The sequence below is a fragment of the Falco peregrinus genome, chromosome 10 (genome assembly GCF_023634155.1).
Source record: "Falco peregrinus isolate bFalPer1 chromosome 10, bFalPer1.pri, whole genome shotgun sequence".
Lineage (NCBI taxonomy): Eukaryota > Metazoa > Chordata > Aves > Falconiformes > Falconidae > Falco > Falco peregrinus.
The window spans coordinates 24,140,220-24,163,173 of record NC_073730.1 but is presented as its reverse complement, the minus strand read 5'-3'; the positions used below and the strand labels follow the sequence as shown (position 1 = coordinate 24,163,173).

Below are 22,954 nucleotides of genomic sequence, written 5' to 3'. Positions count from 1 at the left end.
GGCCGGGCCGGGCCGTGCGGGGCGGGGGGGGCGGTAGGGGGTGCCGCCGTGTGTGGCCGCCGGCGGCGGGCGCGCCGTTGCCTAGCAGCGGCGATGGGCGCTGCCGCGGCGGCGGCGGCCAATGGGAGCGGCGGCGGCGGCGCGGCCCCCGGCGCCCCCCGCCCCCGCCTCCCCTTTAGAGGCGCGGCGGGCGGCCGGCGGCACACAGCTCTCCGCACCGGCACCGCGCTGCACCGCCACCGGCCCCGCCGCGCGCATGGGGGCCGCCGCCGCTGCGCTCGGCCCCACATAACGGGGGGTGCCCAGCCCCGCCAGTCGCCCCGCCATGCCGGCCGAGCCCCCCCGCGCCGCGCCGCCGCCGCTCCGCGCTGCCCGCCGCAAGCCGCTGCCCGAGGTAAGAGGCGAGCATCGCCCGCTCCCGCGGGGGGCTCCGAGCCGGGCTGGGGGGGGCGCCGAGAGCGCGGAGGAGCCTGCGGGGGTGTGGGGCGGAGCGGGTGTGGGTACCCCCGTGTCCCCCGGCTCGGGCACCCCGCTCTCTCCCCGGCCGGGGACCTCTGGCATCGCGGGTGCCGGAGGGGGTCCCGGCGCCGCTCCGCAGCCCACGGAGAGCGGCCGCCGCGGGCGTCCCGCCGCGCAGCGGACTCCCCCCCACCCCTCCCCGGGCCAGGGGCTTCCTTCACCCGCTCCCGGTCTGATCCTCGCCCTCTCCCCAGGGCCGGGCCGTGGGCCAGAGGGCTCCGCTGTGGCTGCGGGCCCGCTTTCAGGCGCTGCTCTTCGCCCTGGGCTGCCGGATCCAGCGGCACTGCGGGAAGGTGCTCTTCGTGGGGCTGCTGGTGTTCGGGGCGCTGGCCGTGGGGCTGCGGGTGGCGTCCATCGAGACCGACATCGAGCACCTCTGGGTGGAAGGTAAGCGCGGCCCCGCGGGAGCAGCCCCCCGTGGGCACGGGGGCGCGGGCCGGCTCGCGGGCAGGTGACAGCGCGGGGCGGGGGGACGGTGCCGCCGGCGGGGCCGTGGCCGCCCGCGGCGCGAGGTCCCGTCCGCGCGGGTGCGTGGTGCCGTGTCGCGAAGGGACCCCCCACGCGTGTCCCGCCCGGGGGTCCCCCGCCGCCGAGGTGCGGGCGCGTCCCCGCGCGTGCGGTGGGGCGGGTGCGTGGCGGCGGCGGGGCGCGTGTCCCCCGCGCGCGCGTGGGCACCCCCTTCCCCGCGGGCAGCGCCCCCGGGGGCGGCCGCAGCCCCGCAGCGCGGCGGGGCCGGTGCCGGTGCCGGCCGGGAGCCCTGCCCGGAGGGGACGCGGCGGCGGGCAGGGTCAGGCGGGAGCAAATCCCCGTTTCCGAGTGGAAGCGGCTGATCCCCCTCCTTTGTTATTAGTAACTCCGGCGTGGATTTTCTCTCCCCTCTCCCTGCAGCTCTGCTTCCCGGCGCTGGGATTTACTTTCCCTGCGCTTCCCCTCCTACTTTGGGGGTCCGGGGGAGGGGGGGGGGGGGGCAGCGCCTCGCATGGCGCCCCCGCTCCCCATCCCTGCCAGGCGCGGGCCGGGGGGGCTCTGGCAGCCTGGGGTCCCCGGCGGGGTGCTGTGCAGGGGCAGATGTTGCTCAGCGGAGGGGTGTCAGCCATCTTTGTGCGGGAGCGCTGCCTCCTCCCCCACGCCCCGCTCCCTGTGTGGTCCTCAGCTACTCTTGGATTTGGTTCAACAATAGAAGCAACTTTGCTCTCCCACCCCCTTTTTTTTTTTATTAAAAAAAAAAAAAAAAGCCCTGCTCTCACACACATGCATGCACGCACCCCTGCCCAGGAATGCCTGGCTCTCCCACCTGCTCCCCACTCCTGAGGAGTGTTCGTGTGTGTTGTGTCCCGTCCCCCCATCTTGTCTCCATCACCCCTTTCCTCTGCAACACGTAGCAGAGAAATCCAGTGATACCTCCTGGTCCGGCCGGCGCCTAAGTGGTGGCTGCTGGAGGAGGGACGTGCTTCTTCCGTGGTTCCTTTGCTCCGGGTCGCGGCTCCAGCTCCATTGGATTTTTATTGTGCTTTTGGGGTTGCAAGGAGTCTGTGTTTTGTGCAACCACGGCCGGAGCCAGGGAAGCGGCTGTGGTTGTTCCTGTTGGGGGGGGGGGGGGGGGGGGGGGGGGGGGGGGGAATGGGACTTGCAACGCATCAGGGTGGAGAGTAGGGTGGGGATGTGGCTGAGCCTGGGGATGGCTGGAAGTGCCCAGAAACCCAGCTTTTCTTGCACGCACGCTTTGCGCCCCACCATGCTTCCCTGCCTGTGTGGGTACAGCCAGGAGGGGACTGTGCCTGCTCTTGGGGCACATTTCCCCTGCACTGTGGTGTGGGTGTCAGGGGGCCTCTCTGAGGAGCCGCCTCTTTCTCATGACTGGGGCACCTTTGGAGCTGGAATTTTTTATTTATTTATTTATTTTTACACCATAGTGAAAAACTGCTAACCCTGGGGTGTCCTATCCCTTCCTGGGCAGTGGGTGCGCTTGGGTCGGCACACAGCTCCTGCCCTGGATTTGTAGTGCTTGGGGTGGGGGTGGTGTGCAGTGCTGGGGGTGCTCTGTGGGGTGCTGCTCGGGACCCCTCTTGGTCTTCCTGGGAGGGCTCTTCCTCCAGGAGTGTGCATTTGGGGCAGACCCTTCCGTGCCTTGCTCCTGGGTGGCACGGCCCCAGCGTGCTCAGGGAGGCTGTCCTCAGGCATTGGCACTACGTGCGACCACCAAGGATGATGTGGCTGGTGTGGCTGTAGTCCTGCAGGGTCCCTGATGGGCATGCGTGAGCCAGGGTGTGGAAGAAAGGTTTGCAGTGGCTCTTTCAGTCTTGTGTATCAGCTGTGGGACTGCTTCCCCTTCCCCATAACATCTATGGGTCCTTGCCTCTCTGCTGGCCTCAGCGTCTGCCTTTTCTGGTGTGATCAAAGCATCCCCTGGTGTCCTCAGGTGTAGCCAGCCCTTCCTGATCTCTGGACCCTGTCCTGCTGGTGTGGAGATGTGCATTACTGGGAGGCAGGAGGGCTTGGGCTGCCCCTGGGGAGCGGAACACAATTTCCCAGACTGTGCGGCTGGATCCTGAGCACTTTAAACTGCATCGGGATTTTCTCAGCCACTGCTTCTTCCCATCCCTGGGTGTGCAGGGGCAGATGTTGCTCAGGCTCCCTCTGCAGCAAGCCTGACATTTCTGTGCCAGGTCAAGGCAGTGCTGCTGGTGCCCACATCAGCCTGGCCCCAAAGCTTTGAGATCCCCAGAGTGCCAGGTGATCCCAGCTCCTTGCCTCTCTGCATATGTAAGGAGATGTTTGCAGGAGCAGGGTCTGTCCCAGCCCCGAGGCAGCACCGTGGGGTGTCTTGAGGGGCAGGGTGTGTGTGCAGGGAGTCCTGGTCCCATTGTCCTAGGCCAGCAGGTTCCAGCTCAGAGGCAGGGTGGTTGAGGGTCCAGGAAGCCTCTGATGACGCCCTGCAACAGTCTGTACCTGATCACCTGCCTCTGCCTAGCCAGGCTGAGGGATGTGGGTTGGTGATGTTCCAACACAAACCACCTCACCCAGGTGAGGTCCCAACCCCACGGGAGTGGAGCGTGACCCTGTACCAGGCTGCCCCTGCTGGCTCAGCCCCCTGGGAGCTGGTGGGCAAGGGAGGGACGGGAGCTGCTTTCCATGGAGGCACCCACCCCAACGCCACCCCAAAAGGGGGACAGGGTGGGCAGCCCTGCTTTGGCCCCATGGCTGGGGTCAGCGTTGGGGCCATGCTGGTGGCATGTCCCCCTGAGCCTGGGCTGTGACCCTGGCTGCCATGGGAAAGCACAAACTCCCATGTCCCAGTTTGGGGGTGTAATCCTCAGCCTTGCAGACTGGGGGCTGGCTGGGGAGTGCTTGTGGTCTCCTGGGGTTGTGCCTGACCCACATCCCTGTTAGGGAGATGGAAGGAGACTGTGTCACCCCATAAATTGGACTCGACTGTGGAAATGTTCAATTAGGCTCCTCCGAAGCAATTAGCCACTCGGAGGCTTTGAAATCCTGGCTAGCGGCGAGTGTTGAGTTACCTCTAGACACCTGGCAGCTGTTCCCGGCTCTCCCAGGGAGTCTGTAGGGCCAAGGGGCCGGGGTGGCGAGCTCCGGGCAGGCAGAGCCCTGGGTGGTGAATGGGTCTGCCTGATTTATAGTGCTGAGGGCCGGTTCAAAGGAAGGCCGGGTTAATTCCTAACCGGAACAGCCGAGCACCCCGCGCAGCCGTTGCACTCTCAAAGAGCTGCCGAGTCTCCTCGGAGAAGACCCTGTCCCTTTCCTGGAGGGGGTCAGGGACACCCCGAATATGCTGGTGGGATGAAATGGGCTGTGTGGTATGGGGGTGAGGGGAATTTGCTGCCTTGTTCCCAACTTGGGGCATGAAGCCAAGACACCCCCAATCCCCTTGGCAATAGCTTTTGCCTTTCCTTGACCTCTGCAACAGGACTTGGCACAGGGCACCCCCTCCCCAGCACCCAGGGCAGGGTTGGGGCGCAGCCTGGGGCTCCCCTTGTGGCAGGGGCAAGCAGGAGAAGGGACCCTGGCTGGCTCCGTCTTTGCAGAGAGAGGGGTGTCAGGGATGGGATAGGCACAACAGAAAGCCAAGGATGGGGATTGAACGCCCTCCCCACCCTGCCTGCGTCCTGGGGAGACCATCTGTGTGGCCATTCTTCCCAGCCCCTGTCCCCACGGTGCCTGGTGGGACCCACGGAGTGGGGTGTGTGTGGGGCAGCAGTTGTGGAGGGGAGTGGGGTACTGTGGCCATTCCTGGGTGGGCATGGAGAGAGGTGGGTGGTCTCGTTGCTACTGGCAGGTGGGTTTTGTGGGGCGAGATATTGGCGTGGGGGGCAGAGAAAGGAGCAGGCGAAGCCAGGGTGCAGGGCAGGGGGGCTACGTGGGGCTGGTGCCAGCAGCGTGGGGGCTCTAACGGCAGCTTGCCCTTGCAGCTGGGGCAGTGAGATGCCCACTGGGATCTGGCCTCGTGCCCGAGGGATGGCTTCTGGGCTGCCATGTCCCCACTCCATCCCCAGATGGGCATCCTGTGGGGATGGGGTCCCCACTTCTCTCTGGGCATGGTGACACAGGTATCAACCCATGGGGACAGAAGGGGCAGCCCAGGCTCCCTGAGCCCCCCTCCTGCCTGGCCTGATGAGATTTTTCCTTTGGGACCCTGCAGTCCTCTCTGTTTGCAGGGTCTGGGTATCCTTGGGGACCCTGTGATCCCATCCTTGGGGGCTCAGGGGAGTGAGGGGCAGCTGGGGTGCTGCTGCCATGAAGTGCCGAGGTCCCTGTTATCCCAAAAACCTGCCTGCCTGGCTCTGCAGTCTGCTCTAAAGCACATTCTCCCTCCCAGCCCCAGCTGGCTCTGGAAGGACCTTTCTTCTTGGGGGGGCTCACCCAGAAGCCCCCCACCCGCCCAAATATGAGGTGCAGGCAGTTTGCCTTCATATATCTTTGGGAGGCGAGTGCAAAAACCTCTTGCTTTTCCTTTTTCCCTTCCTTGACAGCTCAGTCAGCTTTTTCAGGCTGGAAAATTTTGCTAATTAACCCAAAGAGACTGGGAGACTCTTTACAGATGGCTGTGGCTTATCTGCCCCTATCCATTTTGCTTTGCTTTTCAACTTATATGTTGTTTTTTTTGTATTTCCTAGAAAGTGGGGATTTTGTGTTTTGGTGGGGGTTTTGTGTGTGTGTGTGTTTTTTTTTTTTTTTAACTTGGACATATCCATGGACTTAGGGAGGGGGGCTCTTTTTTTGCGTTTTAAATGTTATTTGGCGGCTGGGAGGGGGCAGCGCCAGGGCCCGAGAAGAGGGTTTTATTATCTGCCTCTCCCTCGGGCCTGGAAAAGTGGTCTGAGTTCAAAAAATTCATTTCTTGCCTGAATGAAGCCAGCAATGTGGAAAAATTTCACCATTCAGAGGGGGATGAATGTATGTTTCAACCACACATTAAGTGACATTAGCAAGCAGTGGAGTGCCTAATGTGGCCATTTTTCACAGCAGCCAACAGAGGGGGTGATTAGCATAATTAGTACAGGCAGCCCTATACATATGGAAATGGCAAATGCCTAAATGCCAACACCAGTGGAAATTTATGTCAATGCTGACAGGAGTCTTAGCGGTGAATAGTTCCCAACTGAATCCCCTCTCCCCCCCTTTTTTTTCCCCCCCTCTTTTTCGGGGGTTGTGCTGTCCCCTCGGTGCCGGCCGGGGCGGTGCGAGCCCCCGGCTGCCCCCCTCCCTGCGCTGGGAACCGCCACCCCCGCGATTTGGGGTAATAAAGACATTAATTTAGCTTTGCTGTTAAACAAAAGGGGTTTGGCTGTGGAGCTGGCCCCAAACGGGCCCTTTCAGCCCCTCTGCTGCTGGCTTTTTAAAGGCAGCCCCCTCTTCTGCCACCCCTCTTGACTTAGCCGGGTGGTGGGAGCCCCTTTGGTGGGGCTGGGTTTGGTGGGAGCTGGAGGCACTGGGCCAGCAGCGAGCCCTCAGTCATCCTTCGCACTTCTGGGGACACCCATCTGCCACCCACCTACCCCCACCCCCCCTCCCCTTCCCCGGGGCCGGCCCTGCGCCGTGGGGTGAATGGGGCCGGGAGGACTTGTTTTGACAGGACGGGGCTGCGGGGCTTTTGGCGAGGCTGGTGGTAGCGGCCAGGACAGGTAAAAATGGCTCTTTCAGTGTGCCCTGGGCGAGACTTCCTCCGGAGCAGCATGGGTCCTTTCACTGCCTCCCTAATCCAGCTAATCCGCCCCACAACACTTTGAAGGTGGCCTCTGGCTTGCGCGCTGCTCAGCACGGGGAAGCGGCCAGCCGAGGGATGCTCGGGGCGGTGCCTTGGGACCCCCTCCTGTTGAGATGCAGGAGGGTATACGGGATGCAGGATGGTGCTGGCATCTCCCCGATGCCCCTGGGAGCTTTAATCGCCCAGGAGTGGGCATATCTGCCAGTGGGATGCACTTGGTCTGTGCTGTGGGATGGCTTGACAGTCCAGTGTGTGCCCCTTGTGGTGGTGGGGTGCTGCAGAAGGGGGGATCCCTGTGGGGGATGGCTTTTTCCAGGGGATCTCAGCATGACCTTCCCCCCCCCTCCCAGCTGTGGACTTGAGTCGGGGTTTCTAGCCCTGGCATTAGGATGTTGTGGTGTGGAAAAGGGGCAGCTCCCCAGGGAACACCACCACCCCCTTACTGCCCACAGCTTTTCACTTGCCAGGGGACATGGCTGGAGCTGGTTCAGGGTTGCAGGATACCCTGTGGACCAGCTAAATCTGGGACTTGCCACATCCCATAGCCCTGTTACACCAGGCAGGAGGACAGGGCCTGATTATTTTTAATTTTTTAGAGGCCAGGTGAGGATGTTTACCCAGGCATGCTCCCTCCCAGGTCACCCAAGCACTGGTGACAGCTGCTGGCAGTGCCTGGGTCCCATCTGCAGAGCAGTGGTACTGCTGTTGACCACAGCCTCCACCTGCCCTGGGGATACAGAGTGGTCCTTGCAACAGGATGCATCTGCTAGGAGGGACACTGGTGCCTCTCCATGGCCCCCAGTACCTCTCATGGCCCTCCTTTGCCCTTGCCAGGCAGGGAGGGCTTGGTGTGGGGCTGGCAGCCTGCCCTGACCCACTGCCCTCCCTGTGTCACCCGGGCATGCTGCCCCGGTGTGCTCAGCCTGCTGCCCCCCACCTGTGGGAGCTTGGAGACAGGGCTCTTGTGGGGTTTGCCCCCCTCCTGCCCTGGCTGAGCATGGTGGAATGTCAGGGTGGCTGTGTGGTGGTGACCCCTGTGCTGGGGGGCTTGCAGCTGCACTGGGGCAGCAGGACCTGGCATGGGCTGCTCTGACCCCAAACCCTCTGAGCTGGAGCGGGGGGTGCTGTCTGCCCCGGGGAGATGTGGGGTGAGCTTGGATCAGATCCCTTCCTATGCAAGGGGGAAATGCAGGGGCTAGGGCTCCGTCTTGGCTAGGAGCAGCAGCAACCCTGTCCCTCCCCCACCCCAGCCTGGGGCTGGGCGGGGGGTGGGGGCACGCTGGCGCTGGGCAGCGGGTGAAGCAGCTCTGGCACCCACCAGGACAACCAAGGGCACAAGCTGGTCCCACTGGGTGAGGGTGAGCTGGTTGCAGTGCCGGGGCTGTGGCTGTGGGTCCTGTGCCAGAAGGGTTTGGGGAGTGGTGGCGGGGGGTGGGGGGGTGGCTCAGGCAGGGTGGCCGGGAAGGGGGCAGGGAGGCTCCCGCCCTGCTCTGTAATTTTGTGGCGGATGCTGCAATTACGGGGAGTGCTCCCCCCGCATGGCCGGGGGGGGGGGGGTGGGGAAGCTGCACACACAGCTGCCCTTGCTGCCAGGGTCCCCATCCCCACCCTGGCACCCATGCCTTCCCCACTGGGGCACGGTGGGAGCCTGCTCTGCACGCTGGCTGTTTGGCCTGTGGGTGGGCTGGGGTCTTATCCACCCTCTAGCCCACACGGTTGTGGGACTGCACCCCATGACCCCCCAGCCAGTGGTACCCAGAAGTGGTACCCACCCCTGGGAGGATGCTCACGCAAGGCACTGCTGCCTCCAGGGACTGTCCTGCCCCCAGTCCCCACTGTGGTGTTTTGGGGGGCATGGGGGTCAGTTTGCCCCGTGGGGGGGTCCGGGGGGGGGTGAAGCCAAACCCCGCCGGGGAGCAGAGTGGGCTGTTAATAAGCAGGACCGGAGCGCCTGATTGGAACCAGAGGGCCCTTTGCATGAAAAAGCCAAGGGCTCCCTTTGTTAATTGGAATTAAAAAAAAAAAAAAAAATTACATACAGTTCCTCATTAACGTACTCATTGTTGGTATTGGGGTGCCCCCCCCCAGCCCCTTCCCTGGGCTGGGGGGCTGCGTGCAGCGTGGGGTGTCTCGCCCCGCTCCCAGGCTGGCCGGCCGGTGGGTGCGCACCCGTTTGAAGTGTCCTTGGCAGCCCTGTGTGTGCTGCCTTGTCTTTTCATGTTGCTCTTTGGTTAATTAGGGTGTTGGAATTTGAGGCTTCCTCATGGCCTTTGAAGCTTGCTGACGGCTTGCAGTGCCCTGTTCCAAATTAACACTAATTACAAGGGACGGCTTTTTATTTTCTCTTTCTTTCCCCCCCCCCCCCTTTAATTTTTTGAGGGGCTCCCCCCAGCCCCTCCCTCCATGCTTGCAGATGTGTGGCTCCTCCTGTGGCCGTGCTGGGTGGAGATGCCCGTGGGGTGCAGCAGGATGTGTCCCCTGGGAGCGGTGGCGATGCTGAGCACCCTCCCATCGCTGTGTCCCACCACCCACCCAGGTTCCGCGTGGGTGGCGCAGCTGAGATCAGAGCAGCTCGGTACACCTCCTGCCTGACCTCCCAGCCTGCCAGGAAGGGGATGGGGTGTCCCATTCCCTCCCACTGTGACACCCACCCTCCCTGTGTCCTCGTCCCCTCGCCCCAGGCGCTGCCATCCCCTCTGACACACACACAAAGGCCGTGGCAGTGTCGTTCCCCCCCTCCCTTCCCAGCCCTGGCACAACCTCCACCCCAACTGGCATCTGATGGACACCAGCTGCTCCCCAGCCCAGCCAGGAACAATAAAGACGCTTCCCCTCCCGGTTCCCAAAAAGCAGGGGGGAAAAAAAAAAAAAGCCAAAAAAAACACCAAACCATATAATAAGTCATTAAAAGGGAAGATTCTGCTCCTTATTTGTGGTCTCGCTCCGGCCTCCTCGGCGCTGGCAGGGGGCCAGGCCCGCCGGGGCCCCCGCCTCTTGCTGAGGGAGCATCCCGGTGCGGATGAATCCTGACACCCCCCACCACCGCTTCCCCAGCACCCGGGGCTGGGCAGGAGCCAGCCTTCCCCTTGCCAGCAGCACTGCCTTGGGATGTGCCCCGATGCCAGGCACCCTGGGGTGTCCCTGGTGGGTGGTGCTGGGGTGGGGGCTACATGCAGCATCCCTTGCCCTGGGCAGGGACTTGGGAGCAGGGTGGCTGGGTGTTGCACTTGGTGTCTCGGGATCGGCTTCCCACCCTCCTCGGGGGGGGTGTCTGTCCCCCTTTGCTGTGCCAGGAGGGATGGGAGCCCCTCGTTCAGCGGGGATGGGGCTGGCTGTCCCTGCGATGGCGCTCTGCCGTGCAAAAGGCCATGCAGGGTTTGATCTCGGCCCTGCTGCGCTGGCCGGGAGGGGATTTCTCTTCTGCGCTGAGGTGGCTGCAAATGGAGTTGGCGGCTTCTCCCGGAAACCTTGGCCCTGCCGCGCTGTGCTGGGAGCCTTCCTGCTGCCATTGGGGATGGCTCCCAGCGCCTCGGTGAGAGGAGAGGGGTCCTATGGAGTTCCCCAGTGCTGTGCCCCTCCCCTGTCCCCAAACCCCTCACAGGGCACTCTGCACTGTTGGGGACTTGGGGGTGTCCACCCCTCCCCACAGCCAAAACGCTGCCCACCCTGGGGTGCCAGGGAGTAGCTTGGCAGGGATGGGGAGTGGTGTCCCCAGTTCTGCTTGCTGCATCAGGAGCTGGTTGTATTGGGCATCTGCAGCACACGCCACAGCACACAGGTGGGAGCAGGGCAGGATGTGTCCCATCTGCTTCATCAGCTGTCGGTCTGCAGGGTTCTTCCAGGGAAAGTAAAGTCAGTGGGCCTCTCTGGGGCTGGAAATGCCTGTGCTGGTGGGAGGGGGGTGCCTGGTCCGGTGTGGGCTGGGGTGCTCCTTGCTTGGGTGCGCTGGGTGCAAGTGCCCAGAGGATGCAGCTGTTGCAGAACCCCATTGCAAGAAGCGCGCCCCCCCCCCGCTCCGATCCAGATTCATGTGGCACCATCTGATGCTGTGGGGCCTTGATCCAGCCCATCCCCTTCCCTGGGCATCCTGATGGGCAGGACAGGGTGGTGTAACGGGGGCTCTACCAGCCTTCGCACAGACAGGGCACATTGTGGTCCCCTCCGCAGCGGGCAGCCGGGTGAGCCAGGAGCTGCGCTACACCAAGGAGAAGCTGGGTGAGGAGTCTGTCTACACCTCCCAGATGTTGATCCAGACCCCGAAGAGGGAGGGGGAGAACATCCTGACGCAGGAGGCCCTGCAGCTCCACCTCGAGGCGGCCCTGGCCGCCAGCAAAGTCCAAGTCTCGCTGTACGGAAAGTGAGTCCGACTCCGGACAGGGTGGGATGGGGACCCCCGCTGTGTCCTGCATGTCCCCCCACCCTTTGCTGTGTCTCCTGTGGGATGATGCTCATCCTCATCTCCTCCTCCTGCCTTTCCAGATCGTGGGATTTGAACAAGATCTGCTACAAGTCGGGTGTCCCCATCATTGAGAATGGCATGATCGAGAGGGTGAGTGCTGGGCACGGTGTGGCCCCCAGGGAGTCCCCCCACAGGCAGTCGGTCCCTCAACAAATGGGCAGGTGGGCCGTGGTGGGAATGGGGCTTGCCAGCCCCAGGCGCTGCAATGGCACGGCCAGCTCCGTGCGGGAGGGCACAGGTCTGGGCAGCCCAGCAGGGCTGGGAGGGAGCAGGGAGGGCCTGATCCATCCCTGCTGACCCCTCGCATCTCCTCCTCCCACAGATGATAGAGAAGCTGTTCCCCTGCGTGATCCTGACGCCCCTGGACTGCTTCTGGGAAGGTGCCAAGCTGCAGGGAGGCTCAGCCTACCTCCCGTGAGTGCAGGGGGCTGTGCTGGGGTGTGGGGGGCCACGGATGGGAGCAGGGACCGGGGGCGCACTGCCGAGGGGCTGTGCTTGACGTTCCTATGCAGCTTGGCCCAGCCACCCCAAGGTCCCTCGGTGCTGCTGCTTGTCCTGCTGGGCCCTGGGATGGTCCCATCACCATCACTCGTCCTGATGGGTCAACACCTTGGAGACAGGTCCCTGGCCTCATCCGCCTGGCTTCGGTGGCACTGGCAGGGCTGCACGGCCGCAGGGGTTCTGCAGCCCCTGGGTAGGAGCTGCCCATCCCGGCTGTTCCACACTGCACACCAGGGACGGGGACACAGGGGCCGAGGCTGTGCCGCAGGCAGGTCCCTGGGGGCTGCTCCCTGCCCCCAGCGCTTTGTGGGTGCCACGGTAGCGAGGAGGCACCCAAGCTCCTGAGCTGTGCCCAGGGACACACAGGGCACAGAGTCCCCGGAGTGGGTGGTGGGTGACTCCCATCCAGCTCCCCACACCGCAGTGGTGGAGCTGGGGACCCGGGCTGGGCAGGGGGAGCCTCCCCCCCCCCCCCCCACATTCCTTCTGTTTACGCGTGTGTTCGTCCGGGAGAGCCGGGGAGGCTTGTGCATTGTCAGCAAACGCAGCCCTGTGCTTTCTCATGCTAATGCTGCTCTGAAAGCTGCCCCTTGCCAAACAGATGAAATAGTGGCCTTATTCAGGCTGCTGCTGGATGGGAGGAGGGGGAAGGGGCCGCAGCATCCCCGGCCAGGACTGGGGGACTGGCTTTGCCCCCCCAAGATCTCAGGTTCCCCCCAGCCCAGCCGGGGGAGCAGCCAGGAGCCGGAGCGAGCAGCGCCAGGGTGGCCACGTCCAGCAGGATGCTGGTGGCATCATCTGCCCGGGTGGGCAGCATCCTGGTGCTGGAGTATGTGGCAGGCAGGGTGGCACCCGCAGTAGCGGTGGGACTCATCTCTCCTCGCAGCCGGCCGAGCGGGTGCCCAGGTGGGCACCCCGGCTGAGCACCAGCCAGCCCATGGGGACTTGTCCCCCTTTTTAACGCCTAGGGGTGAGCGGGGCGGGAGCTGGGAGAACAAAGAGCAGCAATCTATGGAAAGACAAAAGGATTTGCCCTGGCTCAGTGAAGCAAGCGAAAGCAGATAAAAGGGGCTCTCTTTGGAAGCAGCAGCAGCTCCGGTTGGTATGTGGGAATCTCGAGCGGCCGGCTCCGGCCCAGCCAGCCTTCATGAATTATTAGGCTGCATTTCTCCCCAGAGCCCACACTTGCTTGGGGCTTTTTCTTCCCCTCTTTGGAGCGCTGGGCTGGGTTATTGGCTTTTTTGTGTGTCCTTTCTGTCTTAAAAAAGAAGCCGAGTGAGGCTGGGAGCTGCCCCCCAGCACCCCGGACTGGGATGGAGGGAGCAGAGCATCCACAGGCAATGGAAAAGCTCCTTTTCCCTGTTACCCAAGTCCCACGGGGTCCCACTGGACCTCCAAGGACCTGGTCTGTGCCCGGCTCTCAGCACCATCCTGAGCCTCTGGAGCCTTTGCTGAGCCCCAAAACCTCCAGCCTGAGGCGAGATGGCAGGAGGGGCTGGAGGGGATACCTGGAGCCCCCTTGCCTGCCTGCTCCCCTCTATCAAGATGTTAGCCTGCGGGCAGTAATCGGCCTGACTGCTTGCACAAAGCGGGGCCAGGCAGCGGGGCCAGCTCCCCCCGCTTTGTCCCAGCCTAACAGGATCAGGCACGCTACTTGACTCGGGGCAGTGTTGACTCGGCACGGCTTGCTGCGCTGTGTAGGGCACGGGGGATGCCGCAGGTGGCCCCCGGAGGGGGTAGGGGATGCACTGGGAACTGATGCTGCTCCTCTGCATCCTTGTACCCTGCCTTCAAGGGTACCCATGGGATGAGATGGCAGTGGTGGTGGTATCACGTGTAGGTTTTGGCATGCCTCGTCACCCCAGTCCTGCTCTCTCCCCAGGGGCCGCCCGGACATCCAGTGGAGCAACCTGGACCCTCTGCAGCTGATGGAGGAGCTGGGGCAGTTCACATCCCTGGAAGGCTTCAAAGAGCTGCTAGACAAGGCAGAGGTGGGGCAGGCTTACATGGAGCGGCCCTGCCTGGATCCCCAGGACCCCCAGTGCCCCCCGAGTGCCCCCAACAAGCAGAGTCAGCAGGTGGGTCACAGCCCGTGGGGACCAGGGGGTGTGTGGGAGCTCGCTGCTTTCCTGTCTGCCCCACAGTCCTGCATCCCTGACACCTCCCTTTTACCCACAGAGCCCTGACATCCCAGCCGAGCTTTCGGGGGGCTGCCATGGCTTCTCCAGGAAGTTCATGCGCTGGCAGCAGGAGCTGATTTTAGGTGGCACGACCAAAGACTCCCAGGGCAAGCTGCTACGGTGAGAGCCACTGTGGTGTGGGTACCCCAGGCATGGCACAGGGGCCCAGCTGTAGCACTCACCCCTCGGACAGTTTGGGGCAGGATTCCCTTGTCCTCTTCCTTATCTGGTGCCCATGGGAACCTGCCCTGGCTGCAAGAGGGGCTGTGGGGCTGTCTGGGAGGTAGTGTGAGGCTGGCTAGTGTATGGGGCTGGCAAGCAGGGCATTGCTTCAGAGCAAGGTGGGGGATGGAGGGAGGGATGCCTGAATCCTCTCCTGGGTGTCCGCAGTGGGGCTGGGAGCCGTGGGGTGGGGGACGGACCCATTCCTGCATCCCGGGGCACTGCAGCCGGTCCCAGCGAGATGCATGCCTGTCCCCCAGCGCCGAGGCCCTGCAGACCATGTTCCTCCTCATGAGCCCTCGGCAGCTCTTTGAGCACTTCAAAGATGACTACGAAATCCATGACATCAGCTGGAGCGAGGAGAAGGCGGGAGCCATCCTGGAGGCCTGGCAGAGGAAATTCGTGGAGGTGGGCACCGGGAACAGCCCCTGCATGGGGCTGGGCGGGGATGAACCTGTATGTGGCATACCCCCACACGCAGGTTTTCATGTGGCCATGAGTCCTGGCACCATTCTCTTGTAGTCTGGTGGGTCCCATGGGACCGTTGGTGGTGGTGGTGATACCCTGGGTGGCTTGGGAAGGGGTGTACCAGGGAGTGTGGGAGGTGACTCCTCTAACGGGGTGCACCTCTGGCAGCTGGCACAGAACTCCATCCCACCCAATGCCACGCAGAGCGTCCATGCTTTCTCCACCACCACGCTCAACGACATCATGAAGTCCTTCTCCGACGTCAGCGCCATCCGGGTGGCTGGGGGCTACCTCCTCATGGTGTGTGTGCACCCACCCCACCCCCCACACCCCCTCTGTCCCCTCCCCATCCCCACTAACCCGCTGTGCTCTTCCAGCTGGCCTATGCCTGTGTCACCATGCTGCGGTGGGACTGCTCCAAGTCCCAAGGGGCTGTTGGCCTGGCTGGGGTCCTGCTTGTGGCTCTGTCAGTGGCCTCTGGCCTGGGGCTTTGCTCACTGCTGGGCATCTCCTTCAATGCAGCCACCACCCAGGTATGTGCTGGGGGAAAAGCTGGGTACTGCAGGGCTGGTGGGACCCTGGGGGCTGCAGGATGGTCAGTCCCCTCCCAGGTGGTGGCCATGTGCCCTCCACTGACACCGGCTGCTCTCTGGCAGGTCCTGCCCTTCCTGGCCCTTGGCATCGGTGTGGATGACATGTTCCTCTTGGCTCATGCCTTCACCGAGACCAGCCAGCACATTCCCTTCAAGGTGAGTGCCCAGCCCTGCCTGGGGGCTCCCTGGCCCCCTCCCACCTCCCTGTGGCCCCTCTTATCACCCGCTCCCTCTGTCCCTGCAGGAGCGGACGGGCGAGTGCTTGAAGCGCACGGGGACCAGCGTGGCTCTCACCTCTGTCAGCAACATGATCGCTTTCTTCATGGCAGCCCTGGTGCCCATCCCTGCCCTGCGTGCCTTCTCCCTCCAGGTAGGGCCAGGGTCCCTGTCCACGGGGAGCAGGAAGGGATGGCCAGACCCCACTCTGACATGTCCCCCTGTGCCCGCAGGCTGCAGTGGTTGTGGTGTTCAATTTCGCCATGGTGCTGTTTGTCTTTCCTGCTATCCTGAGCCTGGACCTCCACCGCCGGGAGAAACGCCGGCTTGACATCCTCTGCTGCTTCTACAGGTACCAGTGCCAGGCTGACGGGGATGGGGCTGACCCCGTGGGTCCCCCCCGAACGGGGTGACTGCTCCTCTCCCTCAACATCTTCTCATCCTTTTCTCTCTCCTTTCCTCTTTCCCCACAGCCCTTGCTCCTCGCGGGTCATCCAGATCCAACCCCAGGAGCTTGCCGATGCTAATGACAACCATGCCTGCCACCCGTCCCCTTATGGGCACCCCGGTGTGGCCACCAGCACCCAGATTACCACCACTGTGCAAGCCTTCACCCGGTGTGACCCCTCAGGCCACCATGTCGTCACCGTCCTGCCACCCACCTCCCAGGTGTGCACCTCGCCTGCCGTCCTCCTGCCCCCCACGGACCCCCTGGGCTCGCAGGTCTTCACCCCGTCCAGCTCCACCCGGGACCTACTGGCCCAGCTGGATGAAGCCAAGGGTGGGCGGGAGTGTGTCCCCCTGCCCTTCTGCCGCTGGAGCCTGGCTGACTTTGCCCGGGAGAAGTACGCCCCGCTCCTCCTGCGGACCCGGACCAAGGTGAGGAGGGGAAAGTCCTGGCAATGCCACCCAAAGTGGGCCGGTGGCACAGGACCCTGCCTGACCCCCCTGCTGTCCCCACAGGCAGTGGTGGTGGTGCTCTTCCTGGCGCTGCTGGGGCTGAGCCTCTACGGCACCACCATGGTGCACGATGGGCTCTATCTGACGGACATCGTGCCACGGGACACCAAGGCGCATGCCTTCATCTCAGCCCAGTTCAAGTACTTCTCCTTCTACAACATGTTCATCGTCACCAAGGGTGGCTTCCACTACCCAGGTGCCCAAGCCGCCCTGCTCAGCCTGCACCAGGCCTTCAGCACCGTCAAGTATGTGGTGCGGGAGGGCAACCGTGACCTGCCCAAGATGTGGCTCCATTACTTCCAGGACTGGCTGCGAGGTAAGGGATGTCCCTCTTTGCCATGACATCACCTGCCCAGGGACCCCCCCCGCAGCCTGCATACTCCCCACTGGCCTGGGAATGCCTTCCCTCGTGTGTGGCACCCTGGGGAGAGTGGTCCCATGGTGTCCCCAGGGTGCCCAACAATGCCAAGCTGAGCCCTGGGGTTTCTTCATGCCCATCCTGCTGGCACCATGCTCCCCAGGGCACATGGCATGCGGTGTGGGGTGGTGTGCCCCAAGGCATGCTCACCCCCCACAATGTGTCCCCAGGGCTCCAGGCCACCTTCGACAGGGACTGGCAAGCTGGGCGCATCACCCATGACAGCTACCGCAACGGCTCTGAGGATGGGGCGCTGGCATACAAGCTCCTAATCCAGACTGGCAACAAGAAGGAGCCCTTCAACTTCAACCAGGTGCGTGGGGACGGGGCTGGGGCAACTGGGCTGGGGGCAACTCTGTGCCCACCGCCCAGCTCATACCCACTCTGACTCTCTCCCCATAGCTGACCACCCGGCGGCTGGTGGATGAGAATGGCATCATCCCCCCTGACACCTTCTACATCTGCCTGACGGTGTGGGCCAGCAACGACCCTCTGGGCTTCGCTGCCTCCCAGGCCAACTTCTACCCCCCGCCACCGGAGTGGATCCATGACAAGTACGACACCACGGGCGAGAACCTGCGAAGTGAGTGACGCAATGGCCCCTTCCTGCCCCCTGGCATCCTCCTGCAGAGGACCCCGCTCCCTGCACCTCTCTTGACCTGCAAGCATCCCCCCCGAGAGAAATCCCCCACATCCCTCATCCCGTCAGCATCTTCTGGTAGAGAAACTGCCTTGCTTCCCCGTGCCCCATGCTTGTCCCCTGCACTCCACACCCTGAGCACCCCACTGTGCCCTTAGCACGCAGCAGCACACGCTGCTCCAGCCCATGAATATCTCACCGCAAAGAAGCCCCTCCACTCTGTTTTCCCTCTGCCCCACAAACATGCCCCTGCAGAGAACCCCCTGTTTCCCGTTACCCCCTACCTCACAAGCATCCTGCTGGCAGAGAAATCTTCTCCTTTTTGCCCCCAGCCTGCTCCCCACACGCTGCCCAGCCCTGTGGTGCCCAGACAGCACTCAGGCTGGTGTGGCTGAGGTGCCCCCATGCTGCCTGCGCTCCTGTGCTGCCTGTACCCCCATACTGCCCGTGCTCTCCTCCCTAGTCCCAGCAGCCCAGCCCCTGGAGTTCGCCCAGTTCCCTTTCTACCTGAGCGGGCTGCGTCGCACAGCTGACTTTGTGGAGGCGATCGAGAGCGTGCGGGCCATCTGCCGGGAGGCTGCCCAGCGCCACGGGGTACTGAGCTACCCCAGCGGCTACCCCTTCCTCTTCTGGGAGCAGTACATTGGCCTGCGCCACTGGTTCCTGCTGGCCATCAGCATCCTGCTGGCCTGTACCTTCCTCGTCTGTGCCCTGCTGCTGCTCAACCCCTGGACGGCCGGCATCATCGTGAGTACGCACCCTGATGCATGGGGACGGGGCAGGCAGCTGGCCATGCTGCCCTCTTGGTGCATGGGGACAGGAACATACAGCCCTGCTCCCATCCTGCTGGGTGGTCCTGGGCACCTGCTTTGTGGGGATGGGGTGCTGGGGTGGCCAGGGGCACCCTGGGTGGAAGGGACACCCGTATGGAGGTGGCAGTGGGTGGGACACACCCGTATGGAAAGATCAGGGGCATCGCTGATGAAGGGAACATATGGAGGGGACAGGAGTCTGGGGATATCCATGCAGAGGAGGTTGAAGGGAATACCCATACGGAGGTGACGGTGTGTAGGGGACCCGTATGGAGGGATCAGGGACACCCCTTATGAAAGGAACATGTAGTGAGCATGGAGGGTGAGGGCCACCCCCAAAAATGGGACAGAGGGACAGCCTGAACAGAGGGAAAAGGGGTAATGGGGTGAGGCTGCCCTATATGGAGGGGTAGGATGGGGCATGACAAGTGGAGGGACAGAGGGGACAGCTGGTCAGAGCCACCCCTCACTGACACCCCCTTGCCCCAGGTCTCCATCCTGGCCATGATGGCAGTGGAGCTGTTTGGCATCATGGGGCTGATGGGCATCAAGCTAAGCGCCATCCCTGTGGTCATCCTCATCGCCTCAGTGGGCATCGGTGTAGAGTTCACTGTCCATGTGGCCCTGGTAAGCACAGGCAGACCCCCTGCCCAGCCTTAGGGCACCCCAGTTCCCACTCCCTGGCACTCTCATCCCCTTGGCCATGTGCCGATGAGTGGCCACGTCATGGATGGCTCATGGGGATAAGCCCCGCGTCACATCCCCATCCCATGCAGGGCTTCCTGACAGCTGTGGGGAGCAAGAACGTGCGCTCAGCTGCAGCACTGGAGCACACCTTTGCCCCCGTGATGGATGGTGCTGTCTCCACACTCCTGGGCGTCCTCATGTTGGCTGGCTCAGAGTTTGACTTCATCATGAGGTGAGCACTGGGCCTGGCGTAAACCAGCCACTTGCTGCACCCCAAAAGCTTTGGTAGCGGAGGCTGCTGAGCATGGCAGCCCCCCTGGCTGGTGGGGGGGAGGTGGGGCAGCTGGCGAGAATGTGTTTTGCTGGGCACATCCACCCCGTCTTGCATGGAGGCTGGGGAGACATGGAGGGGCTGGAGTGTGTGGTGTGGGAAGCTGTGTCTGGGGTGGGACGGGGTTCCTGATGGCTGTGCCTGCTTACCCTCTCTGCCTGTGGCCCACCCAGGTACTTCTTTGCGGTGCTCACCATCCTGACGCTGCTGGGGCTGCTGAATGGGCTGGTGCTACTGCCAGTCCTGCTCTCTGTCATTGGGCCACCCCCTGAGGTACAAGACCCCCCTCCCATCTCTCCCTGTCCCTCCTCAACTCTGTACCCATGTCTCTTCATCCCCCATTGCCCCTCACCCTGTCCCCCCTTCACCCTATACCCACCCTTGCCTTATCCAGTCCAACCTTCCTCATACCCATCTCAGCCCATCCCTCACCCTGTACCATCCCTGCTTTACCCCATCCTGTCTCTACCGCATATCCAACTTGCCCCATACCTGCTTGACCCCATTCCTCACCCCACACTCGACTCCCCCCATCCCTCCCTGACCAATTTGACCCCATGCTTGCTTCACCCTGTATCTCCCTCACCCCACACAGCCATCACCCCATGCTCCCTGCTGCCCCCACACTTCTCCATCCCTCTATTCCATATTCTATTCTCCATCCCTCCATCTACTTCCCTATTCCATATTCTATTCTCCATCCCTCCATCCACTTCCCTATTCCATATTCTATTCTCCATCCCTCTATTCCATATTCTATTCTCCATCCCTCCATCCACTTCCCTAGTCCCTCTGACGCTGTCCCCTCTCTCTCCAGGCATCCCCGGCTGATAACGTCCCCCGCCTGCCCCCACCAGAGCCGGTGCCCCCATGCCTGGGCCCTGGGGGGCTGTATGTCCGGCGTGCCCCAGCATGGCCTGCCACCTTCCCTGACCCCTCGGACGCAGATAGCATGGGACCAGGCAGCCCCCGGGGGCCGTTCATTGTGCCCCCAGCCCCGGCACACATCTTGTTGGAGGCCGGCAAGGACCCCAGCTTCCCTCGCATCACCGTGAGTGTCTCTGCCCACCATGGCATCACCAGCTGCCTGGCATCCCCTGGGAGAGGGTCATGGATAAAACTGGGAATGGGGGCTCGTGGGTGCCCTGTGATGCTGCTGGGGTTGCCAAAGGGATGCTCATCGTGGCTGGGGGCCCTCATGCTCCATGTCCCCCCTCCAGGTGCTGAAACCCTACAAGGACAGCCCAGAGGTCCAGGGGAAGAAGGAGGCTCCCGGCCCACAGCCCGCACCGCCCCTGCCCTTCGGGGAGCCGTGCCCCACACCACCCCGAGATTACCCACAGCCCTGCGCACCGGGCGCCCGGCCAGCCCCCGCCACAGCCCTGCCCTCCTACAGCACCCACCTGCAGGGTCCTGCCGGCAGTTACACCACCGTCACTGCCACTGCTTCGGTGACGGTGGCCCTGCACCCCACACTGCCTGGCTCCTACCCCAACTTTGGCCCCGAGGGCTTTGCTGGTGGCGAGCGGGACTGCCTGGAGGAGCCCAGTGTACCCAGCACCAGTGGCACTGCTGGGCCTGACACCTTCGAGATGCAGAGCATGGGACGCAGCGGGGCAGGCACCCGGCGCTAGGTGAGCTTGGGGGCACAGGCACCCTGCCCCGGGGCTTCTGCGTGGCGGCGTGGGGGTGCAGGGTGGGTTTGGAGGGACCCAGCTGACCGCCCCTCCCCCCATTCTCTCACCCCACAGGTTGCTGGCTCCTGGGCAGAGCATCTCCCCAGCGCCCAGCAGGCACAGGAGGGTGCAGAGCAGGGTCGCCCACATCGTGCTGCTAATCGCCGGAGCGGCGGTGCCCCCCCCGGTCTCGGCCGAGGGGGACTGGCACCCCCACACCTGCCCCAAAGGGGCTCGGCAGGGCAGGCTGGCACTTCTATGCAAGCTGTGTGCAGGCCACCCTGTGCCTGCACGTCCCTTAGCGGGGGCTGTGCCAATGGTGCTGTGTCCCCCTCACCCAGGGTGTGGGGTTTCCCTGCCCCGGGCTTGTTGCCCCCCCCCCTCCCCCTCCCCGAAATGGAAGCACTAACCCCTCCTCCCCCGCCCCCACTCTGTTTCTGGAGCTGCTGGCAAGGCGGGCTTGGTGCCCTACCAGCTCCCCCACTGCGGGGTCTCTGCCTGCTCCCCATCACCTCCTCCTGGGACCCCCAACCCGGGCCACAAGCTGGGGTGCTCCAGTAGGGTGCCCTGATGCCCCCCATCCTGATAAGGGGGCAGCCCCAGAGCCAGCTGTGCCCTGGGGTGCCGTGGGCAAGGCCTGGGGCGGGCACCCCCCACCTTTATTTATTGCAAAGGGAAACTATCTATAGAGAGATATATATTTTTAAGCTTATTTTAAAAGATTTATTTCTTCAGCCTACAGCCCCGCCCAGCTGCCCCGGGTGCAGGCAGGGAGGGGGCAGCCCCTTTGCCGGTACGGGGCTGCCCACCGGAGGCAGCGGGAGCCCAGGGTAGGGGCACACACCTGGTCCATGCCCCGGCTCCACGGGGTGCTGGGCAGCCACGGACAGCTCACCCCTCTCCGGTGTGCGGCTCCGTGCCTCAGTTTCCCCACTGGCGAACACGGGAGGGCTGGAGATCAGGGATGTGCCGCGGCGGAGCCAGGGAGCCTGCGGTTTCCACCACACGGGCAGGGTTTTGCGGGGGGTTTGTGTGTGTGTCCTTGGGGTGGTCCTTGCTGTCCCCGCACGTCAGGGCTGTCCCCAGGCCAGCCTCTGTCCCTGTCCCCAGCCCCATCCCGGGCACCGTCTGCACCGTTACCCAGCACTTTAACTCCAGCGGTGTTTGCTGTGCCCACAGCCCCAGCCCCCCCGGCCCCCAGACACTGCCACTGAGCTGGGGTGGCCCTGGGGACCCCGTCCCCGTGCCAGGCGTGGGCACGGCGGGCAGCTCCCCCCCCCCAACACGCCATCTAAGTTATTTATATCAAAGAGAGCAAAGGTTTATTTTTGTAGTTTGTACAGGCGGTAGTGGGGACCGAAGGTTTATTTTTAAAGAGTAAATATATATATTATATATAAATTACCTGCCGTGTCTAGCCCTTTCTTCTGGGGGGCAGAGGTGGCGGGGGGGGAGGGATGCTTGAGACAGACCCTGCTGTGTGCACACATGCAATGGGATGTGCAAACGTGCAAGGAGGGGCGCACGGTGTGGAGTGGGGTGTGTGGCACGGGGAGGGGGGGGCTGTCAGCCTGTCCTGCATGTGTCACCAACCCCGGAGCCATGAGGGGCTGGGGGCTGCTGGCAGGGCTTGGGGTGAGGTTCCGGGGGTGGGTTGGGGGGGGGAGATGTCACTGGCATTGGTGCAGCGGTGCTGGGTGGGTGCAGAGATGCCAGGGTCTCCCCTTCCATTTGCCCCCCCGCGCCCAGGCCCCAGGCTCCCCATCCCATTGAGACCCCGCCTCCCCCGCTGCCACGGGGGGGGGGTGTCCCGGTGCCAGCGCCCCGCCCGCTGCAGCACCGCCCCGCTGCCGGGGGGGGGGCAGCACGGCGCCGGGGAAGGGCCCGCCCGGTGGGGGCGGGGGCAGCAGGGGGCGGGGGGGGGAAAGGGGGGGCTCACCCTGCGGCCCCACCGCCCCCGGGGTCACTGCCCTCCTCACTGCCACTGGTTGTCCTCACACCCCCCGCCATGGCCCAGCTCCGACACCCTCCCGGTCCCCCCACCATTTC

General features: G+C 63.6%; 1 protein-coding gene across 1 annotated transcript; it reads left to right on the top strand.

The window, feature by feature from the left end:
- The first annotated feature begins 93 nt into the window (after nt 1-93).
- PTCH2 (patched 2) lies at nt 94-22,375 on the top strand. The gene is given in 25 exon segments (XM_055815637.1): nt 94-294; nt 296-394; nt 714-906; nt 10,910-11,099; nt 11,222-11,291; nt 11,524-11,615; nt 13,585-13,780; nt 13,881-14,002; nt 14,365-14,512; nt 14,741-14,872; nt 14,950-15,105; nt 15,229-15,321; nt 15,410-15,535; nt 15,615-15,733; nt 15,855-16,260; nt 16,345-16,657; nt 16,930-17,072; nt 17,162-17,342; nt 17,863-18,146; nt 18,701-18,838; nt 18,988-19,130; nt 19,403-19,502; nt 20,047-20,280; nt 20,450-20,863; nt 20,981-22,375. Coding segments are annotated over 24 exon segments (4,293 nt in total). The 3' UTR covers nt 20,981-22,375.
- The last annotated feature ends 579 nt before the right edge of the window (nt 22,376-22,954 follow it).